Source organism: Ambystoma mexicanum, chromosome 2q (assembly GCF_040938575.1).
Source record: "Ambystoma mexicanum isolate Mex_15411 chromosome 2q, UKY_AmexF1_1, whole genome shotgun sequence".
In the NCBI taxonomy this organism is placed as follows: Eukaryota; Metazoa; Chordata; class Amphibia; order Caudata; family Ambystomatidae; genus Ambystoma; species Ambystoma mexicanum.
The window spans coordinates 686,057,485-686,078,523 of NC_090924.1; the positions used below are offsets into that span (position 1 = coordinate 686,057,485).

Sequence of the window (21,039 nt, forward strand, 5' to 3'; positions counted from 1 at the left end):
CCTTTGTCCCTCTGTTTTTAATCCCTCGACACGTGTTTCTCCATTTTAATTTATAGATGGTTCATCAGGAGGGTGTGAATAGAAACATTTGTCAATTTGCTTTGACTGAAAACATCAATTTGTTTTGGCCTGAAACAAAATTAAAATGCACATTTTCTGGTATTTTTTGTTCACCTATTATTATTCTAGTTGTTTATGATTTCAGATTTTACAATACGTTATATATATTAGTTTAGTTGTACTCACTTTTTGTCACCATTAGTTGTGGTTAAGTGCTGCAGTGTTTATCAGGTACATCTTTTCCTTGATGCGCGCTTGTGTTAACCAAGTGAGATGACGAATTGTTCCAGCTGCAGTTATGAAAAATAAAGGTGAAACGCCGTATGCAAAAATGACAAGGGGTCAAGCATACCAGTCTTTACGTTGAAGGCAATGCGTTTACCCATTTAGTGGTTGTTTCCAGAACTAAAGAGATTCCTGGCAAGGTAGTGCCAAGTACGAACTTGGTCAGGTATCTTGCCTTGTCTATTGCATCTTGGAAAGTCTCTGTTGTGCTGGCAATTGTTATTTTGAGGTTCCACAGGTGTGCTACCCTCAGTATTAACAGCAAGAACTGATACGTTTGATTTTAGGCCCCTTCTATTAATACTGTATCAGCATATACTATGGCGTAAGCAACCCATTAAACGGGCTACACTGGTGGGTAACCACCCAGCAGGCCGAGTTAAAGGCCCGGTATAGCTCATAGAATGGGTTACTAACGCATTAGCCACCCGGGTTGCGAATCCGGTAACCCGGGGTGATGATTGCAGTGTCTTTTCTATGAATTAATAGGACCTGTGTATAGATGGATGCCACGGAGCTGGAAGACAGGACTCCAAGCGCAGGCCCTCTCCCATTTCCATGGCGCCAGGGAGAAGCACCTGCCAGGTTGCTCAGAACGCGGGCTTGGTTCGAGGGATTCAGCAGCGATCCAAACAACCTAATTGGCTGCGCCCCATGCCCTGGGTGCTAATGACGAAAATGTGTGTAGGCTAGCGTTGCTTTATCCAGTGCAGGGTCCTCCTGGATTTGCTCGCAAAACAGATTGTGTTTTGTAGATGCTGGATTGTTCAAGACCACATGCCAATGGTGAGTTAAACATGTTTATTTTCAACAGAGTGCATGTAGCTTCTTGTTCAGACCGATTCACTTTTCTCATATGGGTTGGACATGTCAGTGGGTTTCAGTCAGGGTTATTTCTTTGACTGGCTCGCAAAGGGGTCGCTTGTTGGATATTTATAGCTATATATCTTTTTATTGAAAGCTCTTGGTGCAGAGTGATGCTAGGAGAAAAAAACGAACCTTTTGGAACCTATCTTTTCTCTGGGTATGCCTTTTTGTTCAGTTGCCCTTAGTTTTTCTTTAGGAACCGATTTCTTTAAATCCAGTCCACAATGTGGATTGAAAAATTCCAAAGTTTAAGTATGAGTTTAGTTGTGCGCTTCATGTGCCTAACATGTTTAAACATGTACAGCTCACTCGGTATCAATGCTGCTTGAATGATCAGTTTAAATCTGTGTGTTTGCAGTAATTGCAAAAAAGGCTGTAGGTTTAACCCAATGTATGTTGTCACTCCAAAGTATTCTCACTTATAGGAAGGAGTCAATCTTTCTTACCCAAGGAGTAAATTACTTATTTATGCTGTGTATCTATGGTTGAGTGTGCAGTAACCTCCTGCTCCCACCTGTATACAGCCATATTCTATTATACCCTGTTGTGCTGTAGGTTATGTGTGTAAGTACTGTGTGTTCTTTCTCTGTATCCCAATTATAGTGGCACAATATGCATATGTTAGCATTCTGACCACATTTTCATCACAGTGACAAGTGTGTCATGTGAGAAGTGTAGATCCCCATTTAATTTCAGCATTTCTTCTCAATATCACCCGATGCCATAACATCTAGCCTACAGAATATATTGCATTTATATCCGTGTTGTGTGCTTCACCTTTTATTAAGAAACGCAAGTTTTCCTGCTTGCCCTTTGTACACAAGATAATTTCGGTTAGAATAAAACATGGCCACGGTTTTAGTGCAAACATATATTCTGGCTACACAAGGGGCCTCATTACACGTTGTGCGGTAAAAATTCCAAAATACCGGCATGGTGCTATCAACGTGTCCGCCCTTGCAAGAGTGCGCTAATAACGCACTATTACGAGTACGCGGACACGAGTATATCGCCATGCCGGTAAACCCCCTACCGCCATGACGGTAAAGACCCAAAAAAGTCACCTACCGCCCTCGACGAAAGTGCAGATTGCACCTCTGCCCTCCTGCTGCATGCAAATAGCGGTGACCACAAATAGCGGTGACCGTTAAATTGCGGAACCGGAAATAGCGTCATCGCACAGGAACGGGAAAGAGCACGGCGGCCATCTTTAAAAACACAATCCATTACCATCCTCTGCCCCCTGGACCTGTTTTGAGTGTTTAGCAGTTCTAAATCATCCGGGACACCTGCATCATGCCCAAGGATTTAACAAAAAAGCACTGACAGGTAGCGCAAGGAAAAATTCACAGCAGAGGAATTGAATATGCTGACACAGACCCTGGCTGAGAATGCAGAGGTAGTTTTTGCCAATGACATGCGGCGGCCAACACTACTAAAAATAAAAAGCCATCTGGGAGGAAGTTGCAGTCAAAGTGAGTGCAGTGGGCACCAGCACCCGCACGGTGCGTGAGTGCAGGAAGAGGTGGGATGACCTCAGACTGCGGGTGAGGGGCATCCTTGCGGAAAACCACCTCATTGCCAGTGCAGGTGGAGCAGGTTCACCAATCAGACTTAAAGAATGGGAGGAGACCTGTGGAAACCTGATTGCTGTTGAATCCATAGAGGGAGTAGGCACCATGGAGCTCGGCGTGGGTACCACTTCGGATGGAGGTGAGTGTACACATGACAGGATGCGATGTGAATGTACTGTTTCCCCCCATATGTGAGCACAGACTCCTCTCATGCATGGACACACATCCACACATGCATCCATCCCTCACCATGTCAGTGTCAGACCCAAACACACACGCATGCACACATCACCAGAGACAAGTTCCAAACACAACCATGCATGGATGAGGCACTGAACTGGCACATCATCTGCATCCACAACTACTAAGTCCCAATGGCCACAACTGCATCATTTATGTAATCTGCATTAAGTACATTGAAATGCAACCAATGCCATCCCCCTTCTTGTCCCCGACAGGCTCACATACAGATGGTGAGGATGCCGCTAATGCATCCCAGGCACCAGCCACTAGTAAGAGGCCAAGGGCACAGGACTCGGAGGACACCCCCACAACATCCAGGGGCAAGGGGGGGAAGGTCACACCTGATGAGCGGGAAACATCGTAGGAGTGCCACTGCCAGGGCAGAAGTAGCTGCACCACAAACTGCAGCCCCACCACCGGAGGTGAACCCACAGGCACCAATACCATCCACCGAGGGCCCACCATCAGCTGCGGCAAGCTCCGCTGGTGAGGCAGCCGCCACTGCCCCCCTATCTGATCCTGAGGACACCCTAGTTGGGCCAATGGAGATGCACACCCCAAGCCCCCCTAGAACTCCAGAGCCAGCACCATTCCAGACACCTGGGTCTGATGTGACTGTTGAGGACAACAATCCAGCCATTATGTCTCCCATGGTGGCTTCACCTGCTGCAGTGGGTGCATCTGAGGGCACAGCATCCAGTACAACATCACCTAGCACTGCCCTCCAACTGACCACCATCCTGCAGCGTCAACACGAACTGACTGTGCTGGTTGGCCAGCATGTTGAGGAGGCTGCCCATCTCAGGGAGAATATCGTGGAGACGGCGAGGGACTCCACTGAGAGGATGGACGCAAACACTGACAGGCTGTGTAACGAGATATCCAGGCTCAGGGAGGTCCTTACTTGCATGGCCGACATAATGGACTGCCACTTCACACAACCAGGCCAGTCTGCCCCATCGTCATCTTCCGGCTCAACACAGACAAGCCCCCTCCGCCGCTCGACACGCACCACCAGGCGCACGTCTGGCCATCCTCCAAATGCTGCTACAGACAATGGCCGATAGGGGGTTAATGGCGATTCCCCTGTGTGCATGTGCATGGGCCAACGCAAACATGGCAGACACATGAGGAACTGTTGTGGGGTTTGGGGGGAAGGGTGTTATGGGTCTGTTGTGGGGGGTGGGGGGAAGGGTGTAATGGGTCTGTTGTGGGGGGTGGGGGGGAAGGGTGGTGGGATGTTTGGGGACTTGCACTTTTTCACCTTTCCGTTAACTCAATACACTGGTTTCTGATCAAAACGCAGGCTTGGACGTCTTCATTGTGTTTGTGTACTTTATTGGCGACAAGGTCCATTTCGTGCTTCCAAACAGACACCAGTGCATTACTACCCATATCCATGTGACAGTACGAAAACATGTTCCTCAGAATATTTGGTTGATCAGATGCTGTCTCACAGCACGTCCCTCCTGCCCATCCCCTCTTGCGAGACCTGCATCCTCTTCACCTCCGTCCTCATAACCATCATCATCCTCATCAGGTGCCTCTATTTCAACGTCAGGGGGCAGTGGCACATTCCGTCTGATACACATATTTTGCAGAATGACACATGCAATGGTGATCTTGGCGTCCTTCTCATGTCCATACAGGAGAGCGCCACCAGACCTGCTAATGCACCTAAACCGTGACTTCAAAAGGCCAAAAGTCTGCTCGATCACGATGCGGGTACGGGTATGTGCACGATTGTATTCTTCCTCGTGCCTGTTCTGTGGGTTCCGTACAGGTGTGAGGAGCCAGGTCTTCAGGGGATAGCCCTCATCACCTGTATGGGGGAACGAACGGGGTCCTGTTACTGTTCACCTCAAGAGCAGCCTGTTCATATCGCACAAATTGACATTGCATTGTGATTCAAGTACACAATTAACAGCATACATGCAGATGGTCTGTGTGAGGTCGACCCTGCAAGTGGACATGCTCCATTAATGCCTCCAACAGTAATTGACATGTCCTGGGTGAGGCGAGGTCTTTGGTGTCCCTGGGCCCAGGCAGATTTGGTTCAACACTGCTGGTGTACTGCCATTCCAACATTGATGTTGCCATGCAGAGAGGCATCACTTCAGTGGTGCTATAGGTGCGTGGTGCAATGCTATGGCTAGGGGTGATCCCTTTGCATACATTATAGGGCACATTGCAATATTGATGTTGTGCTGGAATAATTCCGGATGACTATCTTTATGGCATGTGTGAAATGTTTGTATTTTGTGGCCTGGAATGTTGTGCAATGTGTATGCGGATGGATGTTTAATGTTACTAGACCTGGAATGTCATCTGTGTTGTGTAGTTTATACTTGCATGTCGGTTCATCTCAAGTACGTTGCCGCCTTCCCAGATGGACATTGGCATACATCTGTATGTGCATTTTGCCGACAGCCGACAAGCTACACCCATTTCGGGTATGTATCTCCCCCCCCCAATCACACCCAGTTGGAGTATGTATCTCTCCCGCCCCCAATCACACCCAGTTGGAGTATGTATCACTCCCCCCCCAATCACACCCAGTTGGAGTATGTATCTCTCCCGCCCCCAATCACGCTGCCATGTGCTGGCCCTTCTACTCACCAAGTAGCCACGAACGTCGTGCGGTTTGTCGCTCCATGTAGCGTGGGATAGTTGAGTTCCGCAGGACCATGGAATCATGGGTTGATCCGGGAAATTGGGCACAGCAATGTGTGATTATCTTGTTGGCGTCACATACCATTTGGACATTGATGGAGTGGAATTGCTTCCTGTTTCGGTAGACTACTTCATTGTGATGTGGGACCACCAATTCCACATGGGTACAGTCGATGGCCCCGATGCAACTTGGGATGCCTGCCAGTGAATAGAAGCCAACTTTGGTGTTTGCAATCTCCTGGGCAGTCCGTGGCATGTATATGTGTTCAGGTGCATGCTTCAGGAGGGAATCGAGTACCTGGTTCAGCATGCGGGAGAATACTGGTTGTGAGATGCCATGCATCTGTCCCACTGTATGCTGGTAGGTGCCTGTGGCCAGGAAGTGGAGCACACTCACCACCTTCAGTAGCGGGGGGATGGCAGTTCTGATGTCTATGAGGCTCACAATGTCGTCGTGTATCAGGTCCACGATGCTGGTGATGGTAACCCGGTCCAGTCGGTACAGGGTGTGTATCTGCTCAGGGGTTAGGTTAAATGGACTGGCTCTGATCCTGGGGATTGGTGGGTGCCTCTGTGGTATGATTAGGTGCCGTGGTGGTGCTTGCTGTGCCTGTCTTGCCCTCCTCCTCCTCCTCCTGCGTCTCCTTTGTGCTGCCTGTTGTTGTTGCAGCTGCGCTGCAAAGAGGTCCTCCAGGCCATGTAATGCTGCCAGTATTGGAACCATCTTGGTGTTGGAAGGGGTGTGGTGTGCTCCTTTTGAGCTGCCACAGTCTCCATTGCCTCCACCTGTGCTGATTGTGTCCACCTGTGGCAGGTGGGAACACTGCTCCGTTTTCTTAACGGGTGGTTCGCGATGCCGGTATTAGCACCATGGCGGTAAGAGGTTTGGGGGGCTTTACCATGCCGCTATTGGCATGTCCATTAGCCTTGTGTTGCGGTGCTAATAGCGGCATGGCGTAATTTACGGGATGGAGGGGTGCGCGCACGCGGCCTGCCCGCTATTAGTGGCACCGTACTTAGCGGGATTTAACATTACCGGTATTCTGTTACCGGTAACGTTAAATCCATAACACCTACCAAGTAATGAGGCCCAAGGAGTCATCTATTTAAACGAAAAATTTTAAAATAATCATTTTGCTGTCTGTTTTCGTCCTATTCTTAGGATAGGAAAATAAACACGTTACATTTCTGTCTTCATCTCGACATCCCAAACAATTGGATTTGCTTCAGTCTCGCTTTTTGGACAGGAAAATCGATTGTTCTTGTTGACACATCCATTTTGCTAGGTCTGTCTTGGAAAGTCAAACCTGGACTATCTCCCTCTGTCTTTGGACTACCTCTCTGTTGCTTTATATAGGAACAACAATGTCTGTTTTTCTTGGTCAGTTCTGAGCGCTTATATCCGAGGCATGGAAAATGCTTTTCTCACTGTTTGTTGCACCCCAGTTACCTTACTTTTGAAAAGAGCATCACGTCACCCCACTTCCGTGCTTTTGGTTACAGGTGTATTTCTTAATGGTGCCCGCGGCTTTTTGCTCATGGAGTCTGCAGGTTGTAAGCCTTGTGTTGAAGCCATCTGATATATGTTGCTGGAGCTTTGCAATTGCATTCAATGACTTGGGGTGAGGTTTACACTTGAATTTGTTTTAATCCCTATATAAAATCGGGTGATCATAAACAGTCATTTGTACTGCGCCAGCTACCGCCGTAGTGGCCTCTCCGTACATATTGGGGTCATGCCTGCAGTACCCAGACCTGGCTCTATGGTGGTGAAAATGTAATTGGGAAAGAGGGACGAGAATAGGGGGGTGGAAATAAATAGTAGATGCAGGTAGTGCTGTGGGAGACTACTTGGGTGGATCGGGAGGATGAGTTGACAAGCTTTCCTTCAAATATGGAAGCCACTATGTTATGGGATTCTTAGCCAATCTATTTTCCTTATACGGTCTTGGGGCATGTAATGCTTGCACTAGGGATGATTATCCCTCTTGCACTACCTTTAGAAATAATGCATCTGCGTCCTATTGATTATATTGCAGTTGCTCATCAACCATGGAATTTTGTAATGTAAAATAGCTAGCTGGCAAAGCTGCAGTGTAATTTAATACCAAGCAGTATTTTTGAAGAGTACTGTTCCAAGTGATGACTTTAAACATCCAGGATAGAGCAGTGGCAGAATCCCAATACTATGACCATTTTAGCTCCCTACACTCTGATGATACTGCAGCTAGAGCACAGATGCGGACCAATGATATAGGGGCGTTTGAGCAACCAGCAAGTAACTTGTGGCAGTGTTCCTCTGAAACTCAGATTTGTAGCATGAGGGAGGTCCGGATGTCTTTAAATCAATTGACACCAAATAAAAAGCCTCTGGCCCTGTTGCTCTCCGGTACGTCTCTTTAGGAGCGAGCAAGGGGTCTGTGTCCCCTTTCTAACTAAGCTGTTTAATAAATCGAACACAGTGAAAGGAATTCCACGTTGTTGGCAGGGAGCAATCATTATTTAGATTTATAAAAAGTGTGACTGAGGCAATCCCAGGCCCAGCTCCAGGAATGTTCATCTGGGGGGCAGGGTTGTGACCAGGCGGGCCCACATTCCATTGGATGCGTCTAGGAGTGCCCTGATCACAGTGCTGGCATTGATCCAGATTTCCCAGATCCGTAATCCAACAAATTGTTTTCTCAGATCTTCAAAAATACATTTGCACCCCTCTATGAAAAACAATACATAGCAAAAGAGAAGCAAGGAAAATAGTCTTGCAACATAAATCTACCCATCTTCCCTTCCCATCTGGTCTCCCCTTTCTGTTATATCTGTTCCTCCTTCACCTTTCACCGTCTAGTCACTTGCTTCAGCTGCCCTAACCACCGTTCCCATTTACCTCCCCTCCCACCTATTCACACCAGCACACGGCATGCCTTTCCTGGCCTTGCTTGGGAGAATTGATGGTGATGCCTCCTCGTTTTCCTCTCAGAGGGCTGAGCAGTGAGTTCCCCAGTCCTTGTACCATCTCAGATGGTGTACCCGCAACAATACTTTGCTGAGCACTGTGGCTACTCCCACCAGGCCCCAGAGGAGATGCTTGTGCTCCCTCCATCTTGTTGTGAAAGATAGACCCACTCCCCAGAATACTGAAACAAGGAATCGGAGATTTTGTTTCCTACAAAATTACATTTTTTTTGAAATTTTTATTAATTTCAAGAACAGAACATACCATGCCCAATCAATACATGTAGTCTTGTTGATCTTAACAATATTTAGAGCACAACAACATATCCTCCAATAAATAACATTCACATGTATACAATCCTCCCTTCACCCACCCATTCCACAATCCCCAACTTTCCAACTGAACCCATATAGTAGGCCCATTCTGAATGTCTCCCATCAATGATTCATGTCCAAAATTACATTTTACACACAAAATGTTATTTTTTGTTGCTTTTTTGCTGCACATTTTAATTGAGTTGAGAGTGCAAGGTACTGCTAGGGCTGTAAGGGCTGCATCAGGAGGCAGACGGTGCTGGTTGAGGGATTTCCAGCCTCCTGGTATCTCTCCTGGTGGGGCCTGGCGTGAAGGAGAGGGCCTTGCTCCCCTGCCTTGCCCTGTACATCACTGTCTGGTACATACTGTTTACATAATGGTTATAATAGGCAATTGTCCATGATGACTCTTTGTTTGATGTGTTTACTTTGGTTTGGTTTTGAATAAAGCCAATTGTGTTCAATAAATGTGGCCTGGATATTTTCAAAGTTAGATGTGTGTGTGTGTGTGTGTGTGTGTGTGTGTGTGTCCCAATGCCTGTGCTGCCCATCTTTTAAACCATGAGTGAAGCTTTTTGAATAGCTTATAATTCGAACTGAATCACTTCTAGGGGCACCTAATTTTAATAGGCAAGGCAGTGAAATTAAAAAATATGCTCAGGATCACACACTTTGGTTAAGTGGTAAAGCCATAATTTCAGTTTAGCCTGAAATTTAGATACTTGACCACACATCTGCCCAGCTCATGTTGGTACAAATATGTGTTGAAGTTTGGCTTTGAATACCTAAATAATGCTCAATTTTATACATGTTACTTTAAAAAATGCCAACAAACTGAAGGGTGGGGAACCTAAACGGGAGTACACATGCACTTGTGTTTATTGTGGAAGGAAAATTCTAAGAGGTGATTGTGATATGCTGCAGTAGCAGGGGATCTGGTGACTTCCCTGGGTGACCTGTTAAATCAAAGTAAACAAAAAACTGATTTTCCTCTGCTTGCTGCGCTCTACAACTGAGTTACTATCGGTATCCTCAAGGAAAGGTCAATTACAATTTTCGGCCTGTGTGGGTGTGTTTATTTGTAAAAAAACAATCGATAAATATTGCAATTTAACAGAAAAGTCCTGTGTATAAGTACTTGATAAATTGCGTATAAAACAATGAAATAAACATAAAAAGGAACATGAGCATACATAAAGATCAGGCATGAAAACATGTTAAAAAAACTCCATAAATCCAAAAAGCGCTCTTTGGGTGTAACAGAACTTGCTTATTCTCAATTTGAGGTCTGTGAAATTGTGACCCAAAAGACTGCCAATATTTCTCAAACCCTTTGCGTTCAAAACATAAGCTAAATACTGAGAAACATTTCAAGCAAAACATCAATTTAAATTGTGCAAACTGGAGTCACAAATAGCTGCCAAAACATAAGCTGAATCCTCAGAAAATTTCAAGCAAAACATCAATTTAAAGTGTGCAAATTCAAGTCACAAAAAGCTTCCGACACTTGTTTCAACCTACTAAGATCGTCATCAGGGCTAAGAGATTGTAAACAAGAAGGTTATCCAACAAGCTAAATCAACCTGTGCACATGTTGCAGCTCAAAATGAGTCAAGGGGAAAAATGTTTTGGCAGGAACGGGAAGATGGAGGGAGAGAGAGAAGACAATAAATTAAATAGTTTGAACGTTACTTGTGTTACATGATTTTGGCATTAGTTAGTAAGCCTATTTGGCCATTTGCTAAAGGTATATTGATCAGTTAGTGGTGAGATCCTTAAATGAGTGACCCATTGGTTGTGTGATTGAATGCAAGACTTGAGGTGAATGACCAATTGGCTGGGTGATTGGAAATTAATATCCTAAAGGAGCACACCCTAGTGTGACATACCATTCCATATTCTAGAGGTGCACCCTAGAATATGGAATGGTATGTCACAATAGGCTTACTAACTAATGCCAAAATCATGTTAAAAAAAAACAGAAAAGGACCCTGCGGCGCCGGTTCCCGATCACGGAACGTAACGCAGGGACTCAGCGTGAAGAAAAAGGTAAGTGGAGTTTGTTTATGTTGGGGGGGTGTGAGTGTGTTGATGGTGTGGGTAGGGGGCGTGTCATGGGTCTGTTGTGTGTGGGGGTGTGGGTATGTATGTGTGTTCGCATAGGAAAAAGGTGCAAACCTTTGGTGGTTCGCACCTTTCTCATGCAAACTTTCCAGCCGCTGCAAAATCAGCCACGGTCGGATCACGAAGATCCATCAACAACGTTGCACTCCATCTTAATGCCTTGGAAACCAATGTGCGCTGCACTGCTTCTTTTGTTTGCTGGCGATGCAGCACTTGTATCTAAAACTCATAGTGGACTCAGCACTAATTAAGTACTTTTGCCACTAAATGTCAGGGGAACAAGATCTAATGATTAATGCCTCTAAATCCAAAATTATGATTTTTACCCAAAAACAAAACCAGGCATAGAAAAACAGTCAAATGGTACAGCCAAATGGAAAAATACTCACCCACCATGGCTAGAAGGGCATGGTGGTCGCACTTTCCTTAAAACGCTATGGTGTTCATACTATTCTTCATGGCTTGCAAGTGTATACAATGCAGGCTGTCCCGGCTGCCACTTTTGGTGCAGAACTGTGGGGACATGCCAATACTGTCCCCTTGGGGAAGCAGGGGAGTAGGATACTAAAACGCGTGCTGGACTTAGCAATCAGGCCCCCAAATGCCCCAACAAATCTAGAACTGGGCTGGTATGGCATACTATATGGGTGGTGAATCTTCTGGCTTAAGTTGTGAAACACTTAGGAATTATATATGTATCTCTAAGACCTGTGGGATGTCCTGAACTAACTGGGACTGTAAAGTCACTGTTGCTTCCATATGTAAGAGATATGTCCTTAAAGCTAGATCTACCCCATATCTGTCATATGCCTACTGTTTATAGCCCTTACTACAAAACTGAATTGTGTTGGAGATACGAGATCTAACCCTGTAAAGACATCTGGGACTGTGGTGTGAATAAGTACTAAAGAGTGCAGAACCTGGAAACTGAATTTAGTGTTCGTTTTAGAAAATACTTGGATAGTCTATGCCACAAACTTACAACATATTCAAGCAACGTGAGACAAGGCATTTTAAGTTTGTCAATCTTTCAATCGCGCTGGAATGGGGATTTCTCTGGTTCTTATATTTATTGTGAACAACAGGAATACGATATCACCCAGAAGGTAGCATTTGAGACCACTGCTTGATTGTTGTAATTAGGACTAGGAAAGAAGGACTCTGGTTGTCCAAAACAATAGCTGATGCCAGTGGCTCAAGAGCAATATTGAATTTCATTTTCGAAGTGTGGCGTATTTGAACAAAATACTTGGGCCAAGTTGTTCATCTTGGATGCCCTAATTAGTTTTATGCTATAGATTTTACATTTACATGTTATATTGAAGGCAAAGAACGGGCTTATTTTTTTATTGATTCTGCCAGCAATGTCTTTTATTTGTTTTACATGTAGAAATGTGATCTGAATTCGTGCTACTTGGTTTGTTAAAAACTTTTATGGCATGTGCCGGGATAAAGATTTGATGATGTGGAATGTATAGCCTGTTGCCAGCTCTGTTACAGCCGTGGTTCCTGCTTTGGATCACAGCTGATGAAGAGCTGACCCTCGAGTTCGTGGATGTGGGTGTCAAAATCTTTCTTCCAAAATAAACTCTATGTTGCTCAAATTCAGGATAAGACCTCTGGCGGATAAAACGGGCTGCCTTCAGTGTTTTTTTTATTGCTCTAGTGAAAGAAAATATCTTATTGCACTGGTGGAGAAACCAGCTTTGTGAGCACATGTCGGGAAAGGGTGTTTTCCCCATAATTGTTCCCATAGGCCTATGGCTAATTGTTCCCTTAGGCTGCACCTTGTGATTAGCCTACAATTGATTTTGCTGCACCCTGTGACTAGCCTAAAATGGATTCTGCTATTTTTGTGGCTAGCCTAAAACTGATTTGCTACACCTTTTGATTAGCCCGAAATTGTTTCTGCACACCTACTGCCAAATCTGCCCTGACTAGCCCAAAATTCGATTTTGCACTGCATGAAAATCGTAGGTACCCCTACTGCTCTGATGCATCACCACACGACACGCAAATCAGCTGGCCTACATCCCCTCCTTCACACACTCAGCCCTGTCACCTTGCCTCACTACACATTCTCACTCGCTCTCGCACTGCCTGTCTACTGGCTCATCACCAACATGCTCTCACACACGCACTCTTCCCCATCACAACATCAATTTCAAAACACCACACCTACTCCTATGACTTCCTCACTCTGCCTCACAGCCAAACAAGAGGGACTAACCCCTTCACAATCCAGGCTCAGAGCTCGCACAGACCCGAATTTTCAGCCCTTCGTACCTACTCCCACATCACACAGGAACCTCTGTCTTAGCTCGCGCACCCACATACCCCTACACCACCCCCCATCTACAAGCACTAACCCACCATTACTCCCTACTCGCTCACGATTCCCATCTGCCCGGCTGTGGACTTACGCCAGCACCAAACCCGCCCATCCATTTACCCTATCCCCTCGTACAACCCCACCTCTCACCCTCGTCCCGCCCCATCCCCTGAAAAACACCCACCCATCCCTCCCCTCAAACGTGCTCTCATCAATACGCGCTCTCTCCCTGCTCACGCACTTGAGATCAATGACCTCATCACTTCCCTTGACTTGGACCTACTAGCCATCACAGAAACTTGGCTCCACGAAGCTTCAGGCCCAGCCATCTCTCTAGCCCTCCCCAAAGGCTACACCATCCTGAGACAGGATCGCAAAACCTCCAACGGAGGAGGCAACCCTTATCTCCAAGGAGTCACTTCCCGTCAGACTCTGAAGCCAACAATGTGAAAATAACGCTGACCTCCTCAATGCCAAACTAACATTATCTCCCACATACACCATAAATATACAGACCACCTGGTACAGCCCCAAACTTTCAAAAACACCTCCTCCATACACTAGGGAACAACCTAAAAACTCCAGTAAAACCACCCTTCTCAGAGACCTTAACCTAGGCCTGCATGATCCCAAGGACAAAACAGCCGCCGCATTTGCCAAAGAACTCTCAGACCTAGGGTTCACCCACAAAATCACAGAGCCAACTCACTGTAAAGGTCGCTCCATAGACTAGATCTCAGACCATAACTGCTCATCCACCATCTCCAATATCACGCCACACCCATGGATGGCTCACCATTGCATTCAATTCACTATTCCCTCCACACCTCCCTCTAAAGTGCTCTCATTCGCACTGTGATCTTGATCTTGTTGACCACAACATCTTGACCTCACACCTCTCTAACGCAGCGCACTTCTCTAAAGGAGCCACCTCCTATATTACATCCTTTTTAGAGGGTAGAGCCATGAAAGTATATTCCGACCAAGCGAATGCTCCACCCACCACCATCCACTGCGGAGTTTCCCCTGGGTCATGCACTGCGCCTACCCTTTACAACCTATTCACGAAGCCACTCTTCGACAAACTTGACTCGCTCGGCATAGCCTACACAAACTATGCTGACGACACACAAGTACTTCTACCTCTCACTGGCTCCTACGATCTGGATGCAGCTGCCCTACTGCAAATCTACTCTACTATCCAAATCTGGATGGCATTCAATGGCCTCTGCCTAAATCGGGACAAAACGGAGAACATTCTCCTAGGCCCGAAAAAAGTACTTTACAAACTTGAGAAAAAATATGACCACTTCAACATACCTGTATCCAATGCCGTAAAAACTCTAGGAGTCTATCTGGACTCGCCCCTCTCAATGAACCGTCAGGTCAAGGCCATTGCTTCAGCCTCTGTCCACATCACCAAACTTATTAATGCCATAAAAACATTTCTTGCCTCCCAAAACTGCCTCTCCATTGCCCGGGCCACGATAAGAGCTAAATTAGACTACTGTAATGCCCTCCTCGCCGGCACCTCAAACCAAAATCTGCACAGACTCCAAATAGTACAAAACCACGCACTCCACGCAGCCCTCAGCATTCCTAAAATGGACCATATCACCCAGGCCAGGCAAGCCGCCCACTGGCTCTCTGTCAAGGAAAGGATCACCTTCCAGATACTCACCATAACGCATGAATGCATCAATAGCACTGCCCCTTCCTACCTGGCAGACACCATTACCAAAGACTTATCCACCCGCCCCATAAGAAGTCACCATGCCAATCAACTCTGCGTTCCTCCCATCAAAAGAGCAAACGCGGGTGGTATCCGCTTCCCATTCATAGCTCCCAAACAGTAGAATGCCCGAACGCGCCGGCGCGCACGGGCAGGCTCAGTCTGTTCCAGTCTGTGCAAGGAGGTGCACGGGGTGCCTAAAATGTAAGTCCCACCTTTGCCTGTTTCAGTGTGATTCTTCTGCCTTTCGCATATTACAGCCTTTTGGTGGGACATAGGAACGGGGGTTTAAACTTCCAGCCTCATAGGTACAGGTGGGGAGAGATAGAAAAGTAGGAGCCCATGGCAGAGACCCATAGAGACCAAAATGGTAAGGCGGCAGCCAGCAGGAACCAATTTCAGACGAAGAACCCCCCCCATAACACACACAGAGAGAGCAGGAGCACCGAAACCAGACAATATTGGCAACATAGCAAAGTTGCAAGTGGGACTACTCAACACCCGATCCCTAAATAAACATGCCCATAATGTTCATGACCTCATCAAAGAGAAGGACCTTGATTTACTTTGTGTAACGGAAACCTGGCTGAAAGATCCTATCGGTCTAGTGTGTGAAAATGCGTGCCAGAGGGTTACATAATATATAACAAAAACAGAGAAAACGGTATAGGCGGAGGAGTTGGCATCATTGCCAGAGACACTTTGAAGCTATACAAGGCTGATTTTGTATGCTCGGGCTTTGAGGCAATCCAACTAAAATTTACATTTTCACCGAACAATAGTCTTAATATTACCCTCTATAGACCACCTTCTCTAATCTCCGATTTTGAAAACAAAGTCACTTCTCAAGCTGCTAAGCTTATCTCGACCAACACCTCCACACTGCTGGTAGGAGATATGAATAGATGGAGAGGGAACATCGAAGATAAGGAAGCAATACAGCTGGAGAAGTCCATGAAGAATCTGGGCTTCCCGGTAGTAAATAAAGAACCAACCACCCCCCAAGGGAATCAGTTAGATTGGATTTTTACCAATAACTTGAAGTGCCATAACGTTGTTACCGAACCATGTATATGGTCGGATCATCATTTGGTCACTCTGGAAATAGAACTAAACACACCTTCCGCACGAATCAAAAATCCCCACATTAAAGTTTGGAGCAGAGATTTTAAAAATATAGGCCCTGAAATATTAACACCACGCCTACAGAAGGTTGCTGAGTCCTTTCTGGAAAAGGAGGACTGTGAGAGCATGCTTAAGAAGTATAATACCCATATGCAAGCTCTGGTGGAGGCATATGCCCCTCTGAAACAGATATTGGTGAGGGAAAACAACAACCACCGTACATGGTACAGCGGAGAGCTTAATAATCTTAAACAGGAGAAACGAACTAAAGAAAGGATATGGAGGCAAAATCCCAACCAAACTAATAAAGAAAATTGGAAAAGGGCTAATCACTGTTATAGGAAGGGGATTAAGGAGGCAAAACAAAGCTATTACAATAAAGAAATTGAAGCAGCATCCAACACCAATAGTAACATTTTTGACATACTTAAGGGGATGGAAAAACCCAGGGTGTTAACACCACCACATACACCTACCAGAGAAGATTGTGATAAGGTGCAAGAAGCTTTTGCTAATAAGATCCAAAAGGCTAGACACAATATTATTACAGCCAGAACCGATAGTGACAGACCTGTCACCCAAGCCACAGCTACTAATGCGGAAGCAAATGGGAGTTTTAAGTTCCTACCCATATCAGAGGACGATTTATGTAAGGTCCTAGCCAAGATGAAACCGACATCGTGTGCAGAGAATACTCTGCCTACCAAAATTATTTTGGAGCACAAAGAACTCTTCCTACCGGTTTTAACGAAGATAGTAAATGCATCTCTCAGTGAAGGGGTGGTGCCTAAGGACATCAAGGAGGTAACTATTACCCCACTAGTTAAAAAAGCAGGATTGGACCCCAAAGATCCTGGGAACCTAAGGCCCATCACTAACTTGAACTTTATTTTGAAGGTGCTAGATAAAGTTGCCACAAACCAACTGCAAAAACACGTGGAAGACCTGAAGCTGTTGCACAATCAACAATCAGGTTTTAGGGCCGCCCATAGCACTGAATCTGCTATGCTGGACCTCCAGTCGCATATGTTGGGCCTGAGAGATAAAGGCAAAACAGGGGTTCTCATGCTTCTCGATCTAAGCGCGGCCTTTGATTTGGTGGATCATCAGCTCCTTCAGGAGGCACTGGCCAACATTGTTGGTTGTTCCCCTAAGGCTTTGGCTTGGTTGTCATCCTTTCTCAAAGATCGGAGTGCTAGAATACATTGGGGTGATAATTTCTCCAAGGCCGCTCCCATCCATTACAGAGTACCGTAGGGAGCTAGCCTGTCACCTCTCTTGTTTAATCTATATCTGAGAAGCCTCTGCGAACTCCTGGAACACATCAGCGTTTTCTTTACTAATTGCGCTGATGATACGCAGCTCATCTTTGAACTCACTGGTGATTACACCACTGATAGTACTAAAATCTCAGAGGTTTATAACATCATAGACCACTGGATGCAACATCATTGGATGTGTTTAAATAATACCAAAACAGAGCTGCTGATTTTTGGCACGCGACAGGCCAGATGCAAACTAGGCAATGAATATAAGTCCTTTACCATCAAGGACGCTAACATCCCGGTGTTGCCACATGTTAAAACTCTCGGGATGATGGTAGAGGCCTCAGTGGGCACAGAGGTACAGGTAAGATACCTGCAGAAAAACAACACCTACTATCTACGACTTATGAGAGCAATAAGACCCTTCATTAATGAAGTCAATGCTGCGACAATCGCTAGGGCCATCATCCTGTCGCGACTTGACTATGGCAACGCTCTCCTGCTAGGAGCCACAAAAAGGGAGATTCAAAAGTGCCAAGTCATACAAAACGACGCAGTTCGCATAGTTAAAAACATAAATAATAGAGAACATGTGTCCACAGGGAGAAGAGCACTTCACTGGCTAAGAGTGGTGGAGAGAATCCGGTTCAAGGCTATGACTATAATTCACAGATGCCTATATGGAGAGGCCCCTAGCTACTTCAAAAAACATTTCTCTTTCTATGCTCCTGGAAGATGTCTAAGATCAGCCGACAGGGGCACGCTGAACAGACCTGGGGCTAAGTCCGCATTTTGGCAAGGCAAATCTTTCCCGGCGAAAGCAGTAGACCTCTGGAACAAGTTGCCGGTGGCATTACGGCTTGAAGCTAATTACCAGAGTTTTAGAAAATCGCTAAAAACCTCATCGTTTCCATGAGCATTTGAGCTTCGTTTCCTTAGGTTTTCTACCTGTCTTAATGAGGTGTTTCGTGTTTCTGATTTTTCTTGGTTTCCCGCGCCCTGATGCCTGCGGGCTACCGGCGCGTAATAAGCACGCACATAACATAACACATAACATAACATAGAATGCCCTGCCCAATGTTCTCCGAGCGGATCCCTCGCTATCCACCTTTTGCAAATCCGTAAAAACGACTCTGTTCAACTAGCCCACCTCATCCCCCACCCCACCCTGCATACCACCCACGGAAGTCTCTTCACCCTAACCATGTAACTTTTTTTCTCTGCTACGCATACTCTGTTTACACCAAATCATGTAACTGTCCTTTCATGTATGTTCCTGTAAACACTGTGTGCTATTCTATGTAACCTACAAGTACAAGTACCTCTGTAACAGCGCCACGATGCCTAAGGGCTGCTGCATGCTCTATAAATGCTAATAAATAAATAAATTAATAAATGACCATTTCGCTTGTTTGCATTCCAGCTCCTATCCTTTACTTTTTCTACAAACACATATTAATGTATGTATCTTCACTTTCAGGTAAACCTCGCAGTCGTTATGCTTTGAACCATTCTGGTGACAATACCGACGATCAAGATGGCGACTCCAGGTACAGTGAGAATTCACAGGGCAGTAGCCCAGAACATGCAGCTCTTGAAAAGCAGAGATTACCGATTTACTGGCACAGTTTTAAAAACAATACCTTTGTAATGCTCTTTGACATTATTGTTACCCTAAGGAATTACTGCTGTACCCCTGAGGAGTTTGTGCGGTGACGTCGACAAGCAAATTGACCATCTTTTTCCAGTTCTTTTGCTGTAAACATTTCCTGCTTACTTTAAAATCAGCCTTACAGCTTGGACGTGCAATCACTCCTTAGCCTGTAGATATTACTGCTGCTGTTAGGGTTTTTTAGCCATTTTTCTTTATGCGCGATAGGAAGTAGTGAGCAGGTAGACTGTTTTTAGTTCTTTGGAAAGCTACTGCTATTAATTGTATGATGTTTAAGCTCTCCTAGCTTACAATTGAGAAGACCTCTTTGAGCCAAGAGGAAATGCACGGTTTCTCCACTTTCAATATTGTGCCCTCAATTACCCCTCACACTCCTCCAGGCCCAATAAAACAACATACTTCCACATACTTTCACTTTGCTCTACCACTGTTTGTTGCCTTTATTATTTATTTATTACTATTTATCTGTTTCTTCTTTGCTCCGCACTTTCCACTTCTCCCCCTTCCATGCACTTTTCCCCCTCCCCCTCTCCCATGCACTTGCGCGTTCTCAATGTCACTAGGCCGTGTAAGATCGTTGTTTTGTTCTCCCCTGTTCCCCTCCCCTCCCTTGCCTTGCTCTGAAACACTTGTGTACCAGCGCCATAGAAATAAAATATCAATATGGATACACTTATGGTATTGATATACGGATCTATAAATGATGATCAGGCCAATGATGCACTTGTGGGCAAACCAAGGGCACATTCACTCGCACCAGACATTTAAAGATCTCGGCTGGTAATATTGACACTTTCTTCCATTGTACTACAGATCTGCTCTGACATTAAAGGGATCGGCCCATAGAAGAACGTGATTATACAGGCCGTGTTCTACTTTAATTTTGCTATATGAAAATAGCATTTGGGTGGTGGACTACAAGGACCAGAATTCCTTGTTGCAATGAGTCACAGAGTGATTGAATGCACGATGAGACAACCCGTTGATTTCTGTGTTCTCCTTTCATCTTGAGGCACTAATTCCAAATCTATTGGAATCTAAAGTTTCGTTCGCTGTATCACACTACACAGCACTAGAACACGAGACTGCTGGAGAGCCTGGTATTGACGAAGTTGGCGACATTTAAAAATGTCTTTTCCCAATGTGCTTACGTCGGAGTGCTGAAGTTTTGGCTGACCGGAACTTATTTGTATGTATGGCACTCTAGTTCTGCTAATCTTTTAGAGTTCCATTCAGTGCCGTTATGTTCGCTTATTACGCATATGCATATTTCCACTGCCATAGATTGTTTGTCAGATCTGCATTCGGTCCATCGCAGCTTACCCTGGATGGTGACAAGTGACAACGTTAATATGCAAGGAGAAAATACGGTCAGAGCTCTGAATGCCAGCGACCTGAGGGTCTCAGTTATGTAACTGCGTCACACCGATAAAGTTCAGTCAGCGGTGCACGTTTTTCCACTGCAGCGCGTCAAAAATGCCTCTGTTTGGTGAATAGAGCAGAATTTGTCTCTATTGGAATTTGCACTTTTTCACTGCCGCACATAAAGTGCCTGGCAATGGATTGGTCCCAGTGTGTCTAGTCAATCACAAGACGTTTGAGATGTAAGAAAGAATCCCTGCCTGTCTAGAGAATTGAGGCAACAGAAAGTTCCAACCCTCCAACAGGTTGGGCTTTGTTTATCCACACATCACATTTTGGTCAGTATTGGAGACCTTGGGGTGCTCCATGCCAGTGTCTGGACAGAGTTGTTTGCAGTGATAGGTGATGGCATTATATCAAACCACGCTTTTTGCAGTATGGCTTTGCCTTCTTTTATATTG

At 45.6% G+C, this 21,039-nt stretch overlaps 1 protein-coding gene across 11 annotated transcripts in view; it reads left to right on the forward strand.

Annotated features, from left to right (window-relative positions):
- LOC138569691 (GATOR1 complex protein NPRL3-like) overlaps positions 1-21,039 on the forward strand; it is a 247,575-nt gene that overhangs the window by 24,112 nt on the left and 202,424 nt on the right. For all 11 annotated transcript variants that reach the window (XM_069647883.1, XM_069647892.1, XM_069647882.1 and 8 more), the window contains exon 2: positions 19,025-19,094. Coding sequence is in view for 7 of the 11 variants with exons in the window: in XM_069647892.1 (XP_069503993.1) it covers positions 19,025-19,094 (70 nt within the window). In the remaining 4 variants the exon portion in view is untranslated. The remainder of the gene's footprint in view (positions 1-19,024; positions 19,095-21,039) is intronic.